The sequence below is a fragment of the Lissotriton vulgaris genome, chromosome 7 (genome assembly GCF_964263255.1).
Source record: "Lissotriton vulgaris chromosome 7, aLisVul1.2, whole genome shotgun sequence".
NCBI lineage: Eukaryota > Metazoa > Chordata > Amphibia > Caudata > Salamandridae > Lissotriton > Lissotriton vulgaris.
In genome coordinates this window covers 225,460,850-225,481,950 of record NC_141695.1, presented here as the reverse complement: position 1 = coordinate 225,481,950, position 21,101 = coordinate 225,460,850, and the positions used below count along the sequence as shown (strand labels likewise).

The 21,101-nt window shown below is 45.7% G+C and overlaps 1 protein-coding gene across 1 annotated transcript in view; it reads right to left on the bottom strand.

Annotated features, from left to right (window-relative positions):
- The window catches only part of LOC147701262 (IgGFc-binding protein-like), a 402,161-nt gene that overhangs the window by 36,748 nt on the left and 344,312 nt on the right, over nucleotides 1-21,101 (bottom strand). Inside the window, exon 18 of the mRNA XM_086929328.1 lies at nucleotides 11,121-11,504. Coding sequence (XP_086785454.1) covers nucleotides 11,121-11,504 — 384 coding nt within the window. The remainder of the gene's footprint in view (nucleotides 1-11,120; nucleotides 11,505-21,101) is intronic.

Sequence of the window (21,101 nt, the reverse complement as noted above, 5' to 3'; positions counted from 1 at the left end):
AAATGGGGTCTGGGGACACCCTACTCCCGTCCTGAATCCCTGGGAGGTCACCCAGTGCCAAAACTCTAAATACTGAATATGCTCCGCTGCCGTTAGTCAATAGTTACCTTGTAACTGGTCAAAGGGAATTAGCCCATTCCAGTAAAAAAGAGATTTTATGCTTATGTAGCCTGCTTCCTGCCTCAATCTAAACATCTCCGGTGCCAGCCTTCGAGGGTAATCATGGTTGGCTAAGATCGGCATCATCAGAGATGGGAACGTTATAAGGCCAGATCATACCGCCATTGTATTGTTGAGCTCATTATTTGTGACGAACATAAGCCATAGGCTCTATGCTTACATGGTAACCAGACCTCTTTCCAGATGATTGAGCCACAACAGCTTGGTACATAAAGGACCAATGGTTGTACCAAAGTGAAGGGTTCCATTCCACCAAAAAATTAAGTTGCATCGCTTGAAAATAGGAGAGCACTGTAGGTGAGAGCAATGCCTACATCCTTTTTTTGACAATATAGTATGTTTTGATGCAGGCGAGGTCTTTTGCCATCCCATAAACATGTATTTATCTCTAGTTGCTACGAACATAAGGCCTTTGGAGGAGGGGTCAGTGAGAGTGCCTGGAACACATAGAAAATATGAAGGAGTATAGACATTTTTGATGCTGATATGTGTCCAGTTCAAGAAAGACGGCACCATCTCCATGAGTCCAGCCCCCTACATGTTTGAAAAATGACAGCACAATAGTTATAGGTCAGAGTCGTGGAGAGAAACTTGGCAAGTTTGATTCCGAGATAGTAAATGGAGTCCTTTGCCCATTCAAAGAGGAATTGAGCATGCAGGAGTGATGGAGAAGTTCAAAATCTGCAATTTCTGTATATTTAGTTTAAAACCAGAGAGAGTGCTGGATAGTTGCAGTTGGGAGACAGGCGCTGGAGTGAGGATATGAGGTTGGTTATAGACAAGATGACCTCATCTGCATAAAGGCTAATGAGATGTTGGTCTCCCCAAATGCCACACTAGCGATGTCAGGGTTATCACGAAACTGCTGTGCCAAGGGATGCATATTTAAGGTGAAGAGAAGAGGGAACAGAGGGCACCCCTGTCATGTGCTCCGAGATATTGGAAAGGTGGGGGAAGAGAGATCATTGACCCTCAATAATGCCCTGGGTTCTCTGTTGATGTAGCTGATCCAGCTGCAAACTTTGTTTCCAAAGTTAAACCGGAGTAAGGTCGTAAACAGATAGGTCCAGTGGACATGATCAATGCTTAACTTTGAAACCTATAGATTTTGACCAGAATGTGGGGAAGGTGCTTGGTATTATCAGCACTTTGGCATGCTGGAATAAATCCGGCCTGGTCCGGCTCTATCCAATCTGGCATAAGTGGGTTCAGGCAGTGCGCTAAGATATGAGTGATCAATTTAACATCAATATTTAACAAAGAAATGGTTCTATAGGTCCCGCATAGAGTGGGGTCCTTACCAGGGTTTGTTATATTTATTTATTTACATATTTTAGAGTTTTATTGAGCAGGATCGTGACCTGTTAGGGTATCAGAGTGCTGTACAAGGCTATCAAATTATTTACAAAGAGTAGGAATAGGCGATCATGAGTTTACTTGAGGGAGATAAACAAACATTGGCAGGAGTAGGGGAAGACTGCACAGCACTATCTGCTGCCCCTTAAAGTGAGATTGAAGTACGAATGATGCAAAATGAATAGCAGCAACAATGATAGAAAAATCGCATAAGTTGCATCTATGAAATCAGGACCGGCTTACATGGGTAGAGAGTAAGAAAAGAGCAATAGCATATTGTTAGGCCACTGAGCTGTATATGCACTGAAAGTGTTTATGGAAGGAATTTGCCCATTAGGAAAGTCTAAGCTTCCTTTTTGAATCTTGACAGAGAAGTATTTCTTCTGATGTTAGGCGGCAGCAAGTTCCAGATTCTTGGTGTGGCCTCAGAGAAAGCTCTGTTCTATGTTTTCTTCTTCCGAACGTGTGGTGAATTTCAGCACATAATCCCTGGCAGTCTGGGAGTGCATGCCTCCTCTGGTAGCCATAATTTTCTGAGCAAGATACGCTTGAAAATTAGAGTGTAACGCTTTGTGTGTGATACAGGCCAATTTGAGTTGGATTCTAGCTTTGTGAGAAAACCAGTTTAGCACCTTCAGGTGCAGTGAGATATGGTCGAATTTGTTTAAACCTGTTAAGAGTCTTGCGGCTGCTAGCGGAGCCATTGAGATCCTGGGTAGGCCAGAGAGTGTTGAGCATCCGTATTCGTTCCTAGAGATAACTAATGCCAGTACCACGGGCAGCGAGGGTGGCAGTCAGGGGATGTCCCTTGGCATGTCAGCGCAGTCTACAGTGACATCAGAAGAGTGACAAGCTGAAAAACCCCCACACAAACAGCAGGCATGCAGGATATGAGCAGAGGAGCGCTACCAACTTTGGGGGTTGCTCAGTGCAGGGTCTCCAATAAAGAGCTTTTTGTGACAGCGATGACGCAGAGGGGCCCGCATCCATAATCAGGGAGTAGACAACGGGACCCAGTCAAAGACCACAGCTCCCTGCTAAAAACATTGACAGGACAGTAGGGGCTGCCGAAGCATCACAACCACATCACAACCACAAAATCCCTGCTGGATCCACCAGTCAGGTGCTCTGAGAATTAGGAGTGGATGTCAGGTGTGTGGCAGGCCCAGGAGAGTAGGACAGCAGCTGAGGCCATGCAAGGGCCAGGCAGACCACTGCCAAGAACACAGGAGGGATCGACAAGCTAGACCTTTAGCTGGATGTTGAGTTGGAGGCGAGCCCATCTAGCACCCGGGAGGTGAGAACCTTTAACGTCTAAGGTGCTCAGAAAAATTGGGGGCCCCCAGAATGTTAGCAGACCCCTGGTAAGCCCCTTTAATTGCCACTGTTCATGGGGAGAGGCCTGCCAAGGGTGCACAGTCCTCTTTTGAGGACCTCTGTCTAGATTTTGGGGAATCCCTTGATGTCAACAGGTCCACAAATGCAGTGCAGCAGCCATGCAGGAACCCCACTTGTGCAGGAACATGGTAAAGACTGAGATAGGCCACCATACCGCAGTACTGCCTGACCTCGCAACATAGCTGCCCAGTGTGTCAAGTGAGAAGCAGGAAAATGCCGGCTTCGTCCCCTCAAGTCCAATCTTTACTCTCCTCTAGCCTTAGGGCCCCAATGCTACATCACATAAGGGGAGAAGTGAGGGGTTAAACTCTGTTGGGCGACATTATCTGCTCAGCCTGGGAGCTGTGTACTGGCATCCAGGTCTGCTCCATCCACAGCAGCCAAAGGGCAAACCACATCCCCTCCAGCTAAGCCAGGGCACAACAGCAAACAGTTCTGGCGCACCCCTTCTGCTGCAATGGGGGCCAACAACACAGTCCAGCCAGGGGGAGTGTCATGGGATCAGCATCCAGCAGATGCCATGTAAGGCTCGAGGGGCAAACGCCAAGTCACTGTATATCAGCCCACTCGGGTGGTTACCACTTTGCTATCAGGTGCTGCCATGCTCCTGTTTGGCCACTTTCTCACCTCTGCTTCACATGGCCAGGGAGGTCCGTCTCTGGTTTCGAGATGGACTCTAGTGATCCTCATTCCTGGAGATCGAAGGGGACAAAGCAGAGATGGCAGGTAGAGTCCTATGTAAGGCTACTGATTTGGTGGGGACGGAGTCCTTGACAAACACGTCTCACTGTTCGGCCATTTCAGCCAAGCCCGATAGAGTACATTTTAATTAATTATTCGGCACAAAATTTACAAAAATCAAATCAGTAGAACAAGAGTTATAAATTTTTAAACTTGAAGCCAAAAACTACTGCCTAAAACATCAAAGCGTCAACCACAAACATGATCAAAATTAAAGAAATGGCTGACTGTTATGGATAGTCAGTTGGATACAAAAATGGGATTGGACCTAATTTGCTACCTACCTTCAGTCTTAGAGTAAATTTCAGAGAAAATTGTTCTGAGAAGGGATGGTTTAGTGGGTCAAGGCTGCAGGTGGTGTCCGGGGCAGAGGGTAGCCGCTATTCTAAGTATTGTTGAAGAGTCCTACATTCGGACTCCAGCTGACAAGAGTTCCAGGAGGCCAGTTATTCCTTTGGCAAGGAACCGCTGAACAGAATTTTCTGCTAAGGAGAAGAACATAGCAGGAGCTGCTCTGAGGTCAGGTCCACCGGGATGCACCTTGGATGGATATATGAGCAGATTGGTCCCAGTTTTCTCTTGGTTCTTAGAGTAGTTTTTTACCAACCATGTTTTTGATTTCTGCTATCTGGGCAACTTTTCCACCACCGCCAAGGGTCTAGGGCAGGAGGTGCACTACTTGGAGGTTTGTACTCACTCAGGCTGCCTCCAGGCACTAGTTCAAGGTTCTAAGCAGGAGGTCAGCCAACTATCCCTTGCAGCCACTCTGGTAGTCCTGGGTTCAAGTGAGGAAATAGGGCCCAGGCAGCAGGGCAGGCCTCATAGGGATCAAGACAGGCCCCAGGCAGTGAAGCAGTCCTTCCACGAGCAGCACAGCAGTCTTGTAGAGTACACAGTAAGCCACAGCAGCAGGGAGTCCTCTGAGAGTCCTTCCTCTGGTTCAGAAAGTGAACTGAAGAGTAGTTTTGAGGGTCCCATGTTTATATCTGGAGTCCTTTGTGTGAAGGCAGAGCACAACCTATTCAGTCACCTGTGGGGCTTTGCCCTGCTTCGTCCCTTCCATCCTGCCAGTTGATGGCCTATCCAGGAACTCCTATGTCCCCTATTGTGTGGCTGTATGTAAGGAATAAATAAAGTCCAACTGCCAACTAAACCCAGACATGTAACCCAGGAACAGGCAGCAGTAACCAGATAGGGCAGGAAAATGGCAACTTTCTAAAAGTGGCAATTTCTAAATTGTAACCTAAAATCCAACTTTACCATTAAAGAGGATTTTTTATTACAATTTTCAGACACTAAACACAAAATGCAGACCTGATCCCAATCAAATGTTAGCACCTATTACAATTAATAAGGCAAGCTGATGTATTGTTATCCTATGGGAGAGGTAGGTCTCAAAGTATGGAAAAACTAAGTAAGGAGTTCTTCACCACCAGGACACGTAAAACTTAAAAGTACATGTCCAATCTTTTAATGAAAATGTACCCTGCCTTTTGGACTACCTTAGGAATGACTTATATGCTATACATAAGGAGGTTATGTTCCCAATTTGACATGGCAGTTCAAATTGCATTCAGGCTGCAATAGCAGTCCTGGGACACGTTTTAAGGGTCTACTTAAGTGGGTGGCACAAGAAATGCTACAGGCACACTAGTAGCATTTAATATACAGGCCCTGGGTATAAGGTTTTCCACAGTACAAGAGACCTGTAAGTATATTAAATCAGGTGTAATACAATTTTACCATGTTTAAGGGAGAGAGCACAGGCACATTAGCACTGGTTAGCAGAGGTAAGGTGCATAGACTCCAGGAGCCAACAAAAACGAATTTCAGCTAAAAGTGGAGAGCAAAGTTAAAAGGTTTGGGAGGAGATCCCTCTAAGACTGACAGGTCTAACACAACTCCAGACTGATTTTTGGACTAGTCATACAAATAGAATCAGTGTCCAGGAATGACACCAGAGTCAAACGCAGCTCAGTACTTACTAGTGCACAGGGCAGTGTCAAGATATGATCACTCCATCTTCATTGCAAGACATTCGCTATGATAAAAGTACTGCCCGAGTGTCTCTTAATGCAGAGTGTATCTCAAATTCCTTAGGGTGCCACACCTTATATGACGCTGCGCACTGGAATTATGCTGCAGTCTCAGATTTCACCACCACGTGGAGGGCCACTGTGTGGTGTGGTGCATCAAAGTGGTGACTTTATGGCAAACTACATTACCATGCTACTCACCCTTGCAAACTGTTGCAAACAGCCAAAGTGCTGTCGCTCACAGTGTGAAACATTATGATATGGCTTTTTCTAAATATTTTTTTAACAGTGGCAGAAAGGAAGGTGACTCCAGGGTGGTCATCTCCTGCCAATCTCTCTGCAGGGTAACTGTGGGTAAATCCAGAATATGAATGACAGTCCCAAGGGGCAATGGCGAAAGGGAGCTAAGCTAAACCCCCTCTATAAGCTATTGCTGTCGGAAAGCAAAATCCGATGGGTGGTTTCCCTATTACACTATAGACAGCATTTCATCTGCTGAGAACCTCTGGATGTTGCACAATCTAGCCTGTGAGTATAGTTGATGCGGATTCTGGCTAAATAGATATCTGTGGGCCCTTTCAATATCATTATCAGTATCAACAACTGACCATTCAGATGACAAATTTGAAGGGGAACACCTAGCACACCCCAGACTTTTTTGCACCCAAGCGTTTCTCTAATGGCCAGGGGTCTTTGCATTGCCAATGATCCAAGTCTTCCATTTTATAGTCATTTATTCCCTATTTTGTCTGTGATCGGTTATTCACAGCTGCGTTTTTTGTGGAAACTCCTCACTGACAGCCACAAAAACCTTCTACTTCTCTATTCCTTCTTGGATGTATCATATATGGTGATCTTATGCAACTAGGGTGCCCTGCATCTGCGTGCTGCCATTTCACATCAGCTCAAATGTAGCTTTTTTTTGTTTCCTATGGAGCAATAACAAGTCATAAAGAGCCTCCACAGGGTAAGCTGTCACCCTCACCCTGTTGACAAATCCTGCTGGAGCCTAGTGACAGTCCCTGTGGCAAAGCCCCATGCTCGTTGAACCACAGACTGACATTTCGATTCATGCTCCTAGGACGAGATCAACTTGCTACCCCTTTTTCCACAAGTGGTCACTCTTTGGTCCGCATCTTTGTTACTAGACGTTATGTGTGACATTAGACGTGAGAGGGTGTTTGTGACAATTCTCTTGTCTGACCACTTCTATTTGAAATGAATTAAGAGAGCAGGTATATGATACACTGCAAACTTCCAAGCACACTGAACATCTCAAAAACCAGCTCTGGTTGTTTGCAGTTACACAATTAAGACTTTGTAGTATCTAAGTCCATACATTCATATAATGATGTAGCAGAGGCAGATGTAGATGAGTTATGAAGTAGGTTTATTCAGCCATAGATAAGATAACAGGAAGTATAACTCTGGAACAAGCAGCCCCACCAGAAGCAGCCTCTTGGCTACTCAGCCCATACTCCAACTGCCAACCCTCATACCAGTCACCCAAGCATTCCATCCATGTCAATCACACTCACATTCTAACCTGGAACACTCACACTGGCTGAGCAGCTCGATGCAGAGAAGTGCAGTAACATAAATACTAAACCCAGAATACTACACTATCCTCTCCCTCTCGAATTGGAAAACAAAAGAGAATCAGAGAGCGCAGAAGAAAACTATCCACAATCAAAATATACAATCGTAATAATAATCCGTAAACCCAGGGATGAGAAGGACTTCACATCACGAGAGGGAAAACAGACAATAGTCAAGAGAGAAGGAAGAAAGAGACAGTACACACTAACACTGACACCATCCTCCTCCTTTAATACTGAAGAAAAAGAAAAATGCAAAATGAGAGACGAACTCACAAACAACAAGTGAGCAAGACCTAACATGAAGAAAACGTCTTCACGAAGGTAGACTGTGGCAATCAAGGGCCACTCCTCAAGAGAGGAACTAAGAAGACATGGGGCTAACCCATAAACGAAGGTGTAACGAGGGACAAACCCAAGAACACACGCAGCACGGGAAGGTGCAGCACAATGTGGCAACCCAAAAGAATTCCACTCCTCATATGAGGAACTCTGAAAATATGGGGCTACCCATGAATGAAGGTGTAACAAAGGACAAACCTAAGAACACACGCAGCACAAAAAGGTGCAGCACAATGTGGCAAACAAATTCCACTCCTCATGAGAGGAACTGAGAAAATATGGGGTTAACCCATAACCAAATAATTGAAGGAGTAACATGGGACAGAAGCCCAAGCACACACGCAGCACGAGATGGTGCAGCACAATGTGGCCAACGCACACATAAAGTCAAGGTGAAGCACAAGGTGACTTACACACACAAGACAGAGTAGGAGTACAAGGTGATGCGCAGGGCGGCTTACACACACAAGACACAATGAGCCTTACAATGACTACACACAAGAGAACATGAAGCACAAGGTGACTTACACACGACAATGAAAAGTGAGGCGCAGGGCGGCTTACACACTGGACACAAAAGAGAAATTCGCACAGTGTGACATGCACGCAATTGATGTACAACAAGGTGTCCAACACAGGTAGAGAAGGGATTAACACCCTATAACCCAAACATGAGGGTTAACAACAAAATAAATGATAAAAAGACCATGAGAAGGGATTATCACCCTATAACCCAAACATGAGGGTTAACCAAAACTGTAGTGCAGACATGAGGGTGAGAGAACCCACATAAGAAAAGTGACACCAGCGTTAACTGTAGTGTAGACATGAGGGTGAGAGAACCCAACATAAGAAAAGTGACACCAGCGTTATCTGTAGTGTAGACATGAGGGTGAGAGAACCCAACATAAGAAAAGTGACACCAGCGTTATCTGTAGTGTAGACATGAGGGTGAGAGAACCCAACATAAGAAAAGTGACACGTTTCTTACACATTTCTAAAATGAACATACTGTAAGTTAAAAATATGCTTGCTAATTAACCACAGTCATAGGTGTGCCTGTCACCGGGATGATGGACAGGCAAGACGTAAGGTGCAAGAAAACACCCTGCAGAGGAAACAATGCCAAGTAAAACAGAAAACTTGGCAGCACTTTGAAGCAGGAATAATGCCCATGGGAGATGAAGATGAAACGTGGCACGAAGATAGGCAAAGAAAATCTCTGGTGAAAGATTTCATGTAGCAATGTGCAGGAGCTTAAACAAATACATAATGTTCCACGTTGAACGGAGCTTGCAGGTGAATGTAGCTTCAAGCACTCGTGACTAAAGCTAGTAAATAAACAGTACCTTGCTGGCGAAACAGGAAACATAACCTTGCTGGCAGTATTCCTGAAAGGTCAACACCTCGGATGAGAAAGGTCGACAACGAACAAGTGAAAAGGAGCACGCAGTGGCACAAGACATCCGAGGCATAATGGCGCAAAGAACCAAACGTGGTGGACATTGGCACAGAGCAAACAATACTTCAAAGAACCTCCGGTTCAATGCGCTCCAGCGACGTCAACATAGGATGGAGGCATGTAACTTACGCTTTGCCGGGTGGCTGCAGGCACGTCCCTGTTGTGAGGCGACCGACAGCAGCAGAGATGATTGCGAAACAGGCAATATGTCATGAACAGTTCCACAGAAGCAGGGGGCAAAGAGGTGAGGAGCGTGTGCAACCTTTGAAGTTTTAAACGTGGCGTGACAGTTTTTACTGGTTTCACTGGCCTTACTGTAAGGAAAACCACTGACAGGAAAACAAAAATAAAACGTAATACTGCTCACACAGATGGCTTCCTCATGTGGAAAATGAATCCAACTCCAAAACGCTCTCTGCTGATACACGTAGAACAGTTTTTTCTGACACTGCATTCAAAAACAATATTTAACGATGAACTCCACACACCATGTCGGCCTCCTTCCAATTAGGCAGAGATACTCTTTGTTCAAAATCAAGCACAACCCTAACAACTGTCGCAGCGCCGTTGATAAATTAAGCAGGCAGAACATCTAGAGTAAAAGAGAGTCATTTACAACGCACAAGTTCCTTAACGCAGACAGTCACCAATTACCTTGGTTTCAAAGACAAGTTCTTTGCTGACACTGCTTGCTTCCATAGGCAGTAGATGTAGGTTGTTGCTTTCAAGGCACTATGTTAGACGTTGTTTCTTCTGCGTCACATAGGCAGCTTCAGTGATGATTTTCTACGCAGAAACCTTGTTTAAGATGACTTGACAGCACGACTAGACTAGGGCTGCCTGGTGTGTTCGGCACTGGTGGGGCTACTTTTCGTGCTTGTAGAGGTTCCTTCTTCTTTTGCTTTAAGATGCTTGTTCCACTTTCATTACAGGATACTCCCAACTCTTGTTGATTGGCATGCTTTGCGCAGGAAAGTCTCCAGATCGTCGCCATAAAATATGTGGTATGTTGGTCCATACATACATATAATGATGTAGCCGAGGCAGATGTAGATGAGTTATGAAGTAGGTTTATTCAGCCATAGATAAGATAACAGGAAGTATAACTCTGGAACAAGCAGCCCCACCAGAAGCAGCCTCTTGGCTACTCAGCCCATACTCCAACTGCCAACCCTCATACCAGTCACCCAAGCATTCCATCCATGTCAATCACACTCACATTCTAACCTGGATCACTCACACTGGCTGAGCAGCTAGATGCAGAGAAGTGCAGTAACATAAATACTAAACCCAGAATACTACAGACTTCACTGTATGCCTGCGTTGTATCTTACTTTTTATACCTTCACTGATAAAACGATCATTTTCAACTCTGATTTTAATGGATAAACCATGGATAGAGACAGCTTATTCATCGTTAGTCATGGGTGACCAGGGATAGCTGTGTTACTGACAAGCACCTGCCTGGAAAAGCACAGTAGTCTTTGTTCAAGGATTCAAAACTTGAAGGTATCAGCAGCCATTTTGGATGGTTAGCCAAAGTCACACTTCTCCATGACAAATTTGGAGAAGAATGAGAAGAGAAAGGGGTTAGTAGAGAGGTGACATTAATCTTTGGGAAGGTTGAAAAAGTACAGTAGGTGGCTGGATAAAAAGAAAGAAGACAGGAGCAGTGGAGAGAATAATCGTGGGCAGTGTATGAAGTGGGAGAAGTCATAAAACTTGAGATCAGAGCAGAAGGAAGCAAAGATAAGGGAAAGGGGATCCAAGTGGATCCGTAGAGTTTCTTACTGTCAGCAGTGACAGTGGTGGTAGCTGGCGTAACAAGGGGGAACAAAAGAGCTTCACCATATCATTTGCCACAAGTGTAACACAAGGGAAGGTGTTGTGGTAGTGACGTCATATGAGAAGAAAGCAGAAGATGCTAGATAAATGCTAGGTAGGGTCCAAACAAGTATTAGGTAAGTTGTCCGTCCATGAAAGCTGATAGGTAGGACATGTACTTACCCAAGCCCTCTTGCTCGCAGACATCGTTACGATTTTATCATGGAAAAATATATGGACACGTTCTGCCACGTTTGCAGCACCTGCACTGCAGATCTGGAAATCCACCACTACTCGGAACCAGACTGTGGATGCGTCATCGCAGAGTGAGGTCACCTCATAAGCCCCGTTGAGTGACATCAGAATTGCTGACATGCCATCGAAGGAGCTGAACTGGACCCCTGGGTCCATGGTGCATGTCCCTTCGTTGGGGAAGCATCCTCGCACGCCTTGTCTGACCTTGCACAGCTCATTCGTTCCACAAGAGAACTGCTCACAGAGTACCCCTCCGAATGCTCTGCATGTGCATTTCTGGCTGCAGTCATTTGAGACAATTACTTCGTTCACCTGGAAGAGACAACAGTACACTGTCAGAACACACTCGTTAAGGCTCCATTGTCCCACTTCCACATATTGAAATTAATGTAAAGCACTGCACATATATGTAAAATAACTCAGAGAGGCTTTTATTGGCACCCCTCCAGCAATCGGCTTGCCTCTGCATCATCCCCTCTAAAGACAACCTACCCATTTCAGATCAGCCCCGTTGGCATTCCATTCCAATTGCCTTGATCGCCATCAAGAAAACAGCTATTAAATCCCACAAAGTAGAAAGCACCTTGCCCAGTCAAAACTTCAACAAAACGCCACATGTTCTGCTGATTACTTTAGGATGTGATCTGCTTGCATTTTCACATGGCTAGAAAATTTATTTGGAGCACTTTAACAAGACTGGTGGATTACCTGAGGGCTCTTCGTCTGAGAAACGTGAACTCGCACTTGTACTCGCATGTCAGCCTTTAAAAGCCTCAGAGAACTTAACAAGGTAAACATTTCATCATTCCATCAACATTACAACTTGTGGTGCAAACACAGCCATATTTACAAGAGTAGTGGCAGAGTGAGGTGTTAGCCTTCCTGGCTTAACATCTCACTCCACCAGTTCAGAAATGCAGGGTTGCAAACGAACTCCATGGGTTCGAAACCAATCCTCACCCTGGTGGCCCACGGGGAAACGCCCGATGCCCTCTACAGCCAGTCCGGCCCTGAGGGCTGCACCCTATTTACAATAACAGGGTGCAGCCCTGTGTTTCTCCCTGCGCTGGTGCTTTACTTAGCAGTCTGGCGCCAATGCAGCCACCCTTGCACCATAGTGGATGGATGCCTGCATGCAGGGGAACAGATTTTATGTGCCGAAAGGCCCCCCTTCCTTCACATAAACAATCTTTAAACGCTGTTTTGTAACTTCGTTCGGTGCTGTTTAATGCAGCACACATAGAAGCTGCAAAACAGCATTTAAAAAAAAATTGTTTATGTGCAGGAAGGACCTTCCTGTACATAAACAATCATTGGCCTTTTGCTGTTTTCATGTGTGCTGCACCACACAGTACACATGAAAACAGCAAAAGCGATGAGAAATGAAACACTGGGAGTCTGAACAGAAGATATATTGGATCTTCAGCTGTGAGGGAAACAAGGCTGACACTGGGTTTCTGGAATGGAGAACACATAGAATCTTACAGTGCTGAAAGAAACAGGCCATTGTCAGCTCATACGGTGACACTGGGGCTCTGAACTAAAGATATACAGGACCTTACAGCACTGAGGGAAATAGGGAGTGGTCAGCTCATACGCTGACACTGAGGTGGCAAACAGAAGATACACAGGACCTTACATCGCTGAGGGACACAAGGGGTTGTCAGCTTATATGTTGACTCCAATAATCTGTAATGAAGGACATATAGAACCTTTCAGTACTGATAGATGCCTCTAAAGAGGTGATCAAGAGCTTGGGAGTCTGGGTAGAGCAAGACTTGACATTTAGGACTCAAGCCAAGAAAACTGCAGGAGTGTGCTTTGCCCTGTTACGGTCTGCCCGTAAAATTTTCCCTCTTCTACCTGTTACATCAAGGAAGCTGCTGATTCAGGGGCTGATCACATCTAGATTGGATTACAGTAATGCTATCTTTTTGGGCGCTCCTGAATCCACTTTTAATAAACTTCAGCAGGTCCAAAATGCGGCGGCAAGGCTGCTCATGGGCAATCCTAGGACGCAGTCAGCCAGACCTGCCCTAAAGGCGCTGCATTGGCTTCCAGTGCGGGAGAGAGTCAAATTTAAAGCACTTTGTATAGCCCATAAAATCCTTCAGGGGAAAGGCCCCCCAATACTGAAGAACTTAGCAGTCCCCTATAAAGCGAGCAGAACGTTGCGCTCTGACCAAAAACACCTTCTTTTAGTCCCCAGAGTTAAAAGGGCCCGCACTGGCGGGAGAAGATTCTCAGTTAACACGGCGAAGCTGTGGAACTCGCTCCCGTTAAAACTGAGCGCCGAGCCTTGTACATTGCGTTTTCGCAAATGTCTTAAAACTTATCTGTTTCCTGCTTGAGTGCACTAACCTGGCCGTTCTTTTGATTTGATGGTGTCTGGACAAGCGCTGGGATGCCCAAGGGTAACTGCGCGCTATATAACATTTTAAATAATAATAAATAATAATAATAGAAGTGGGGTTGTCAGCCCACACACTAACACAAGGTTTTGGGAATAGAAGATGTAAAGTACCTTACAGCGCCGAAGGAACCGGAGGTGGTCTTCATTCAAATAGTGACATTTGGGTTCTGGAACAGAAGATATATAGGACCTTACAGAGCTGTGCGTAATAGAAGTTGTAAGTCCTTATACGAACACCAGGATTTTGGGATAGAAGATATGTAGCACCTTACCGTTGCTGAAGAAAACATGTGATCGTCAGTCCACATAGTGACACTGGAGAACCGAAGATATATAGGACCTTACAGAGATGAGGAAAACGGAGGGTTGACAGCCCAAATACTGACACTGGGATTCTGGAACAGAAGCTATAGAGGACTTTACAGTGCTGAGGGAAACAGGGTTTTGTCAGTCCATATGCTGGCACTGGGATTCTGGAACAGAAGCTATATTGGACCTTGAGAAAGAAAGGTTTGGCAGTGGTGTTTCCCTAGAAAGGGAATAACCGCACATCAGGCTATGCACAAGTAGATCACTGGTAATGTAAGGGCAGATTATTTCAGGAATGCTGTACAGCAGGGGTGCTAGAGAAGACCAATATCACTGACTAAAAAGGAGTGACCAAGGAGGATCAAAAATTGATCCACCAGTACATGTAACAAGATAAGCAAGGTCACAGCACAATCCAAAAACAAATTTTGGAGAGAGACAATATTCTCAGCAAGTAGTCAATTTGTATTACAGGACACAACATGTGATAATGACATACACAGTTCTTGGAATGAATCAGAACAAGATGGCTGGACACAACTGTTTTCAGAAAAAGATTTTCTTTATTCCTTGTTCAAATTGAAACGATGAAATGCAGCCAACACGTGTTTTGTCTATACAACGTTGGTATTCAGACTTTTTCAAGGCTAAAGAGGCAGTAGTAGTGTCGAATGCTGAGTACAAATGATCAAATGTAAAAATCAGCAACTTGGGTATGGAAAATATCAGGTCGAAGATCACAGTGGGGATCCAATCCAGAGAACGTGATGCAGCTGTGATAGCGTACGGTAAGGTTAGACAATGTAGGGTGTCCTCCAACTTGAAGCCAAACTGCACAAGTTATCCATAGGTCATAGGTATATTAGTGAGATGAGCCTGTGTATCCAGTCAGTCTCAATCTTAAATTCAAAAACGGGTACTCCACGCCTGATAACTTGTGCAGTTTGGCTTTAATACTTTGCCAGTCACGCCTTGTGCATCAGTACCCCTAAGAACTACTTGCAACATACCTGGAGTGCGACTTTTTTCCCATCGTGTTTTTTTGAGTCTTATGAGCAGACTGTTAGCTCTGATAATGGAGGGGACCCTACATTGTCTAACCTTACCATACCCTATCACAGCTGCGTCACGTTCTCTGGATTGGATCCCCGCTGTGATCTTCGACCTGATATTTTTCATACCCAAGTTGCTGATTGGGAATATTGGGAATAAAGAAAATATTTTTCTGAAAACAGTTGTGTCCAGCCATCTTGTTGTTATTCATACCAAGAGCTGTGTATGTTATTATCACATGTTGTGTCCTATAATACAAATTGTCTATATTGGACCTTACATCACTGAGAGAAACAGAAGGCCATTAGTCCTTATGCTTAAACAGGGTTTCTGGAACAAAAGACAAATAGAACTTGACAGTGCTGAGGGAAAGAGAAGGCCATCGCCCCCATGAGAACACCGGTTTTCTGGAATGGAAGTCATAGAGTATGTTACAGTGCTGAGGGAAGGAAGAGGCTGTCCACACTTATGCAAAGCGGTACAAAAGGGGGTGGTGATGGACTGAGCATCTGAACCAATCAAACACTCACACCCAGTCAACAGATCTGGGTTTAATCCATCACCATTCTTTAGCCCACTCTGCCACCCCAGTTCAGAAATGGCCATATGCAAATCAGTCTGACCCTGTGCCTCATGGGAACAGTCCTTCCCTGGACCGGAAACAAGCTTCCTAGGGCCGGTTTCTGGCATTACAGCCGCCTTCAGCCAGGCTTGCTTAAATCCAGTGGCAAAGTGAGCAAGGGACTCACATCTGAGCATGCCGTGCCAACTTATGGCAAACAAAGCGGTACAAAAGGGGGTCCCAGGTTTGTGATCCACTGTGAAGTCCATAGTCTGTAGGGAAATGGACCGCCTTTACACTTTTGGGGTCTCCCATCCTCGTCTGAATTAGCCATTCAAGCGGCCTGAGGTCAGTTTGAACATGAGAGCACCAAATAGATATGGCCTCAGCTTCTTCAGAGACCAGACCACAGCAAAGGCTTCCCTCCAATGGTACTTCATCTTTGCTCTCTGCTGCCTGCCAACGAAGGCAATTGGTTGATCTTGACCCTCTTCATTTACATGTGCCAGTACTACCCAAATCCCTTGCTCCGAAGCATCTCTCTGAACAATAAACTCTGCATTGTAGTCAGGGAGCAGTAGGACTTGAGCTGAATACATAGCCTCCTTCAGAGTTTCAATGGCTTCTGACACTCTTGAGTCAAAATTACCTTTTTGGGTTGCTTCTTTTAGATAAGTAGTATCAGGAGAGACACAAATAGTCCCATAGTTCCTCATAAACCTCTTGTAGTACCAAGTCAGGCCAAGAAAGGCCTTGAACTGTGTCTGGGTGTTGGGACCATTCTAATCCAGAATGGTGTAGATCTTGGGCTGGAGAGGTTGTACATTGCCTCCATCTACAAGGTGGCCTGAGTACACTACTGAATAGTCTGACCTGCCTGCTACAGGGCCTGAAGCGCTTCCCTCAGATGGACCAGGTGGTGTTCTTAGGTGGAACTGACTACAGGTATATCATACAGATAAGCTGGACTGAACGTTTCCAACCCGAACAGGGTTGGAAACGTTCACCAGCCTTTGGAAGGTAGCAGGAGCATTCTTCAAGCCAAAGGGCATCACCTTTAACTGAAAGTTGCCCTCTCTGGTGGAAAATGCTGACCTCTCCTGTGCACGTGGGCTTAGAGCAATCTGCCAGTAACCTGGGGTCAACTCAAATGTATGCAGGTACTTTTTAGCCCCCTACCTTTCAATGAATTAATCAGCTCTCGGTTAAGGGAGGATTGCTGGTCTTGGTGACTCCAGTCACCTCTGTAGTCCAAACAAAGCCTCAATTCTTTATTTCCCCCTTGAGGATTAGGCTTTTGCACCAATTCCACCGAACTGGCTAATGGAATGTCAGAGAGCTCAATTACTTGTAACTCTAGTATATTGGTTACTTCAGCCTTCGTGCTGCTTTTGACCTGGTTAGAGAACCTGTACTGTCTGCATAGGTAGCCTGGAGAAATATACCAGGTAGGATCTGCTCTAAGGAAACCAGTTTGTCCAATACCATTGCCACACTGGCTCCTGTATACCTCAGAGCCTCAAGCTCAGTCCGGTTGATCTTACACCTTTGCATGTACTTTTCCATGCTTGAAGGTAAGGGTTCCATGGTTGCAGCTTCAACTCCCCATGAATGCTAAGGTCACCTTTGAATACACTTTCCCCATCTCTGGGCATACCTCCACCCCACGCCTACACTAGCAATCACCTTGGACTGACCACCAGTGGGGGGCTTCTGTGGCAAAACTGTATTTCCCCTTTTGTGTCCTTACTGCAAACAATCATAACACAACTTCACCCTTGTAGGGTCACAATTTCATCCCTGATACCCTAAGTGGATTCGTTGAGGGAATTTATACCTTGGGCTGTTTTTTTGGTGACCTTTTGAAGATTCCTTTTGTTTTTTATCTTTCATTACCCAGGGGTTTTCCTTGAGAGGGGACATAGCCTCCTTTCTTCCGATCACATTCCTGGTTGTTCTTGGTCACCCAGCTGTGAACCTACTTATCTCAGTTCCATGGGACTAAACAGTTTAGAGTCAACTCAATACTGGTCCAACTTCTCTGAAAGGCAGTTAGCTAATATGTGTCCCTTTATGAGCAAACTGTACAGCCCTCATAGGTATTTACCTTATTTCCAGCCCTCCAGTGCCTTGACAGATAGGTCTAAAAAGTCAATCCAGATGCCTCAGCACGACTGATCCTAGACGTCCCCTGACGCAGCCACATCACACCCCACCTGAGAGGCCTGCACTGGCTCCCCGTCAACAAGAGGATCACCTTCAAACTCCTCATCCATGCACACAAAGCCCCACAGAACGCAAGACCAGCTTACCTCAACGACCGACTCAGCTTCTACACCCCCACCCGCAGCCTCCGCTCTGCCAACCTCACCCTCGCCACAGTTCCACGCATCTGAAAATCCTCAGCCGGCGGCAGATCCTTCTCCTACCTCGCCGCCAAGACCTGGAACACTCTCCCCACGGACATACGGCAGACTCAGGACCTACTGGCTTTCAGAAGACTCCTCAAGACCTGGCTCTTCGATCAGTAGCGCCCCCCTCCCCTCAGCGCCTTCAGACCCTCACGGGTATGTAGAGCGCTTTACAAATGTAATGATTGATTGGGTACTGACTTTCTGGGTGTCCCTAAACTTCATTTTGTACTTCTCAGGGGTGAGACCAGATCTTCTGATCAAGCTCTGCTTCATATGGGGATATGATTCAGCTTCTTCTCGCTCTTGGGACAAGAGCCATTCTCTCACTGCTCCTGGAATCAGTTTCCACAGGGGAGAACTTCAGTACTGAGAGCTCACCCGCCTCATCTTAAGGGCTGTCCAAAAATCTGTAAGCCATTTGTCTATGTCGTTATCCTGCTAGTAATTAGAGACAATCCCCATGGGTAGTCTTGAGTCAAACCCACTACTCCTGGAGACTTCTGTTTCCTGCCACAATCTTCTTCTCTACAACCCCTTGGAATTTTCAGCTTCTCATGTGCCATTTGTTCTTGGGTAGGAACACCTTTTCTGCGTCTAGGGCTATATAAGCCAGCTGTGCCGCAAGGTCTCTTTCTCTGAGGCACAAATCTGGCTCACCTCCAGAGAATTCTATTCCCCCACTAGCTCTCAACTTGGTGCTGATCACTTTGAGTGCAAAAAGGTGTTCTGCTTCCTCATCACTAAAGTCTATAGAGTCTTCCTCCCCCTGTCTTTCTAACTCTGGAGCTTCCTCTATGTTAGAGTGTTTATCCTTTAGCTGGGCTTCCATAAGGGCCTTTATCAGCACTGTATTCCTGACATTAGAGGCCAATGGCAATCCAGTAGAGTAGCCCTACACAGGTCACTAAGCTCTGCTACTTGGAGAGTCAGTAGGCTAGCTAGATCAGCCTCCATGATATTCCTTGGAGTTAAAAACAAATATTTTGCAAAAATGTAGGTTAGAGTCATTTAGAATTTTTATAGAAAATGAGTCCTTTATTAGTCTAATTTGAGGGTTTTAGGATGTGGCAGATGGGGTGCAGGCGGGGGCAGCAGACATGACCTTCTTTGAGGTGGGTCCTGCTTTACAGGAAATGAGGGTGTGGTCATGGAGTGCACCATTGTGACCCCCCATTTCTCCCAAGACGCCATCCTCCTGAGTACAGGGGATGCCTTGGACCCCCCTGCTTGAGACAACTGCCTCATCTGGGCCACAGTGTGGCCTGGGTCTGCTTGACACGCCACAGTCCAGCTACATGTGCCAAAGGAGGTGAGACTTCTGCACTGACCTAGTTACCTCCGACAAGACAGGAGTGAGAGGTGCTGGCAAGGAGGTGGCAGGCGCCCGGGGTGATCATGGCACAAACGGCTTGAGAGTCAGGCCTCGGAGGCTGCCGCTAGTGTCTTCTTGTGAGGTGAACTTTTTCCCTTAGTCCCCCCTCCTGAGCACAGGGGCTGCTGGGGACTCCTCCTGTAGTGAGGTTATGGGATTAACTGCAGATATTGTTAAGTTAGCATTAGTTCGTATATGCTTGGCAGCCATTTTGCAGCTTTTGCACGCGTTGCCACATGACTTTATTCTCGTGAATAGTCTGCTGGTGCCTTTTCACATGAGAACTGTCTGCCTTTCACACATTCAGTTGTACACTGCGCTCCTCGTCTGCATAGCCTGATCAAGGTCGAAAAACAATGTATGCTGAAGATTCACTTTGGTCAGTCCCACGTCCATAGACACTGAATGTCGAGTGCTTTTAATATGGCATTTCATGCATGACAAGGCACTTGGAGAGATTCATTACAACAAAGGAAATCTGTGCTTGTCCTGGAATGTAATTCCCTGCATTTAAACTTGGAGGTATGGGATCCCCCTGACAAAGCCTAGAGGTCTTCTATAATTATAATAAACTAGCTCATAGCACGGGGAGGGTGGTAACACTTTGTAGTCCTATTTCCACTATCATTATAATATGATTTCCCCTTTTGTGGTTTATGGAATTGTGACCATGCTGATTATATTGTTTTTTTTTTTAAATCTTTATTTGTCTTTTCAAACAAAAAAATATTACAACTTGACATTCAGCACGTAAATGACAAATATTACGTTGCAAATTGTCACATGTAAAATCGTAATAGAGCCAAATCACATTGATACTAAAATATGGGAAAAGGAATCATACGACCATGCAGTGTATAGTCCTAGAAATCAAGGCGTTTCTACAGTCATCAAGAGTGAGATCCCTACAAGCGACATTTTACAAACAACATCGGGGGTGCATAGTGTGAGGAAGAGTGAATATTCATGGTATATTTCAATTAAAACAACAGCATATCCCCAAACCTTTAACGTTAGTCCCCGATTCCATATCAGGCACTCAGTTACTGCACCCCGGATATTAACCCATGAGTACCTGGCCATCCTCAATCCCTACAGTGTTATTTCCATGGAGTGGGACATTATACATTTCCTCAGCCAATACCCTTGGGGACAGTGTGGTGATACAATTGCGTATGGTGAGCAGTCAAGGTTTTGGCGATGTATGTGTGGTACGGGCCCAATATATCTACCGGTCTAGCAGCAGGGTGGGAAAATTGTCGAAAATTCCTCACAGTTGGTGTTGCAGAAGGCCAGACTCTGGAGCCAAGAGCTATGTCTCGGGGGCCGTTTATCACACCATATAAGCGCCACCTCACGCTTGGCCAACAAAAAACCCAGAGCAGCCAGTCTACGCACACCACAAGGAAAATCTGCGACATAACCTAGTAGTGCGATCTCCGGGGTCAGAACAAGATTTAGAAGTAGTATTTCGCTAAATGTTCGGTGTACCTGGGACCAGTATTCCTGAATGAGAGGACAAGACCAGGAGAGGTGCGTGAAGTCAGCGAACGGGGCTCGGCACTCAGGGTTGATTCTGTGTGAGTGTGCCGGGGTGTGGTATGACCTTCGCAGAAATTTAAAGTGTAATAACCTATGTCTACTGTTAAGGGACACTACTCTGGTAGCCCTACAACACCACTTCCATCGTTCGTCTGAGATGGGGTAGCCCAGGTACCTCTCCCATGCGGAACAAACCCTGGAATCCAGTGAGGGGAGGAAACCAGTGCACATATGAAACATTTTT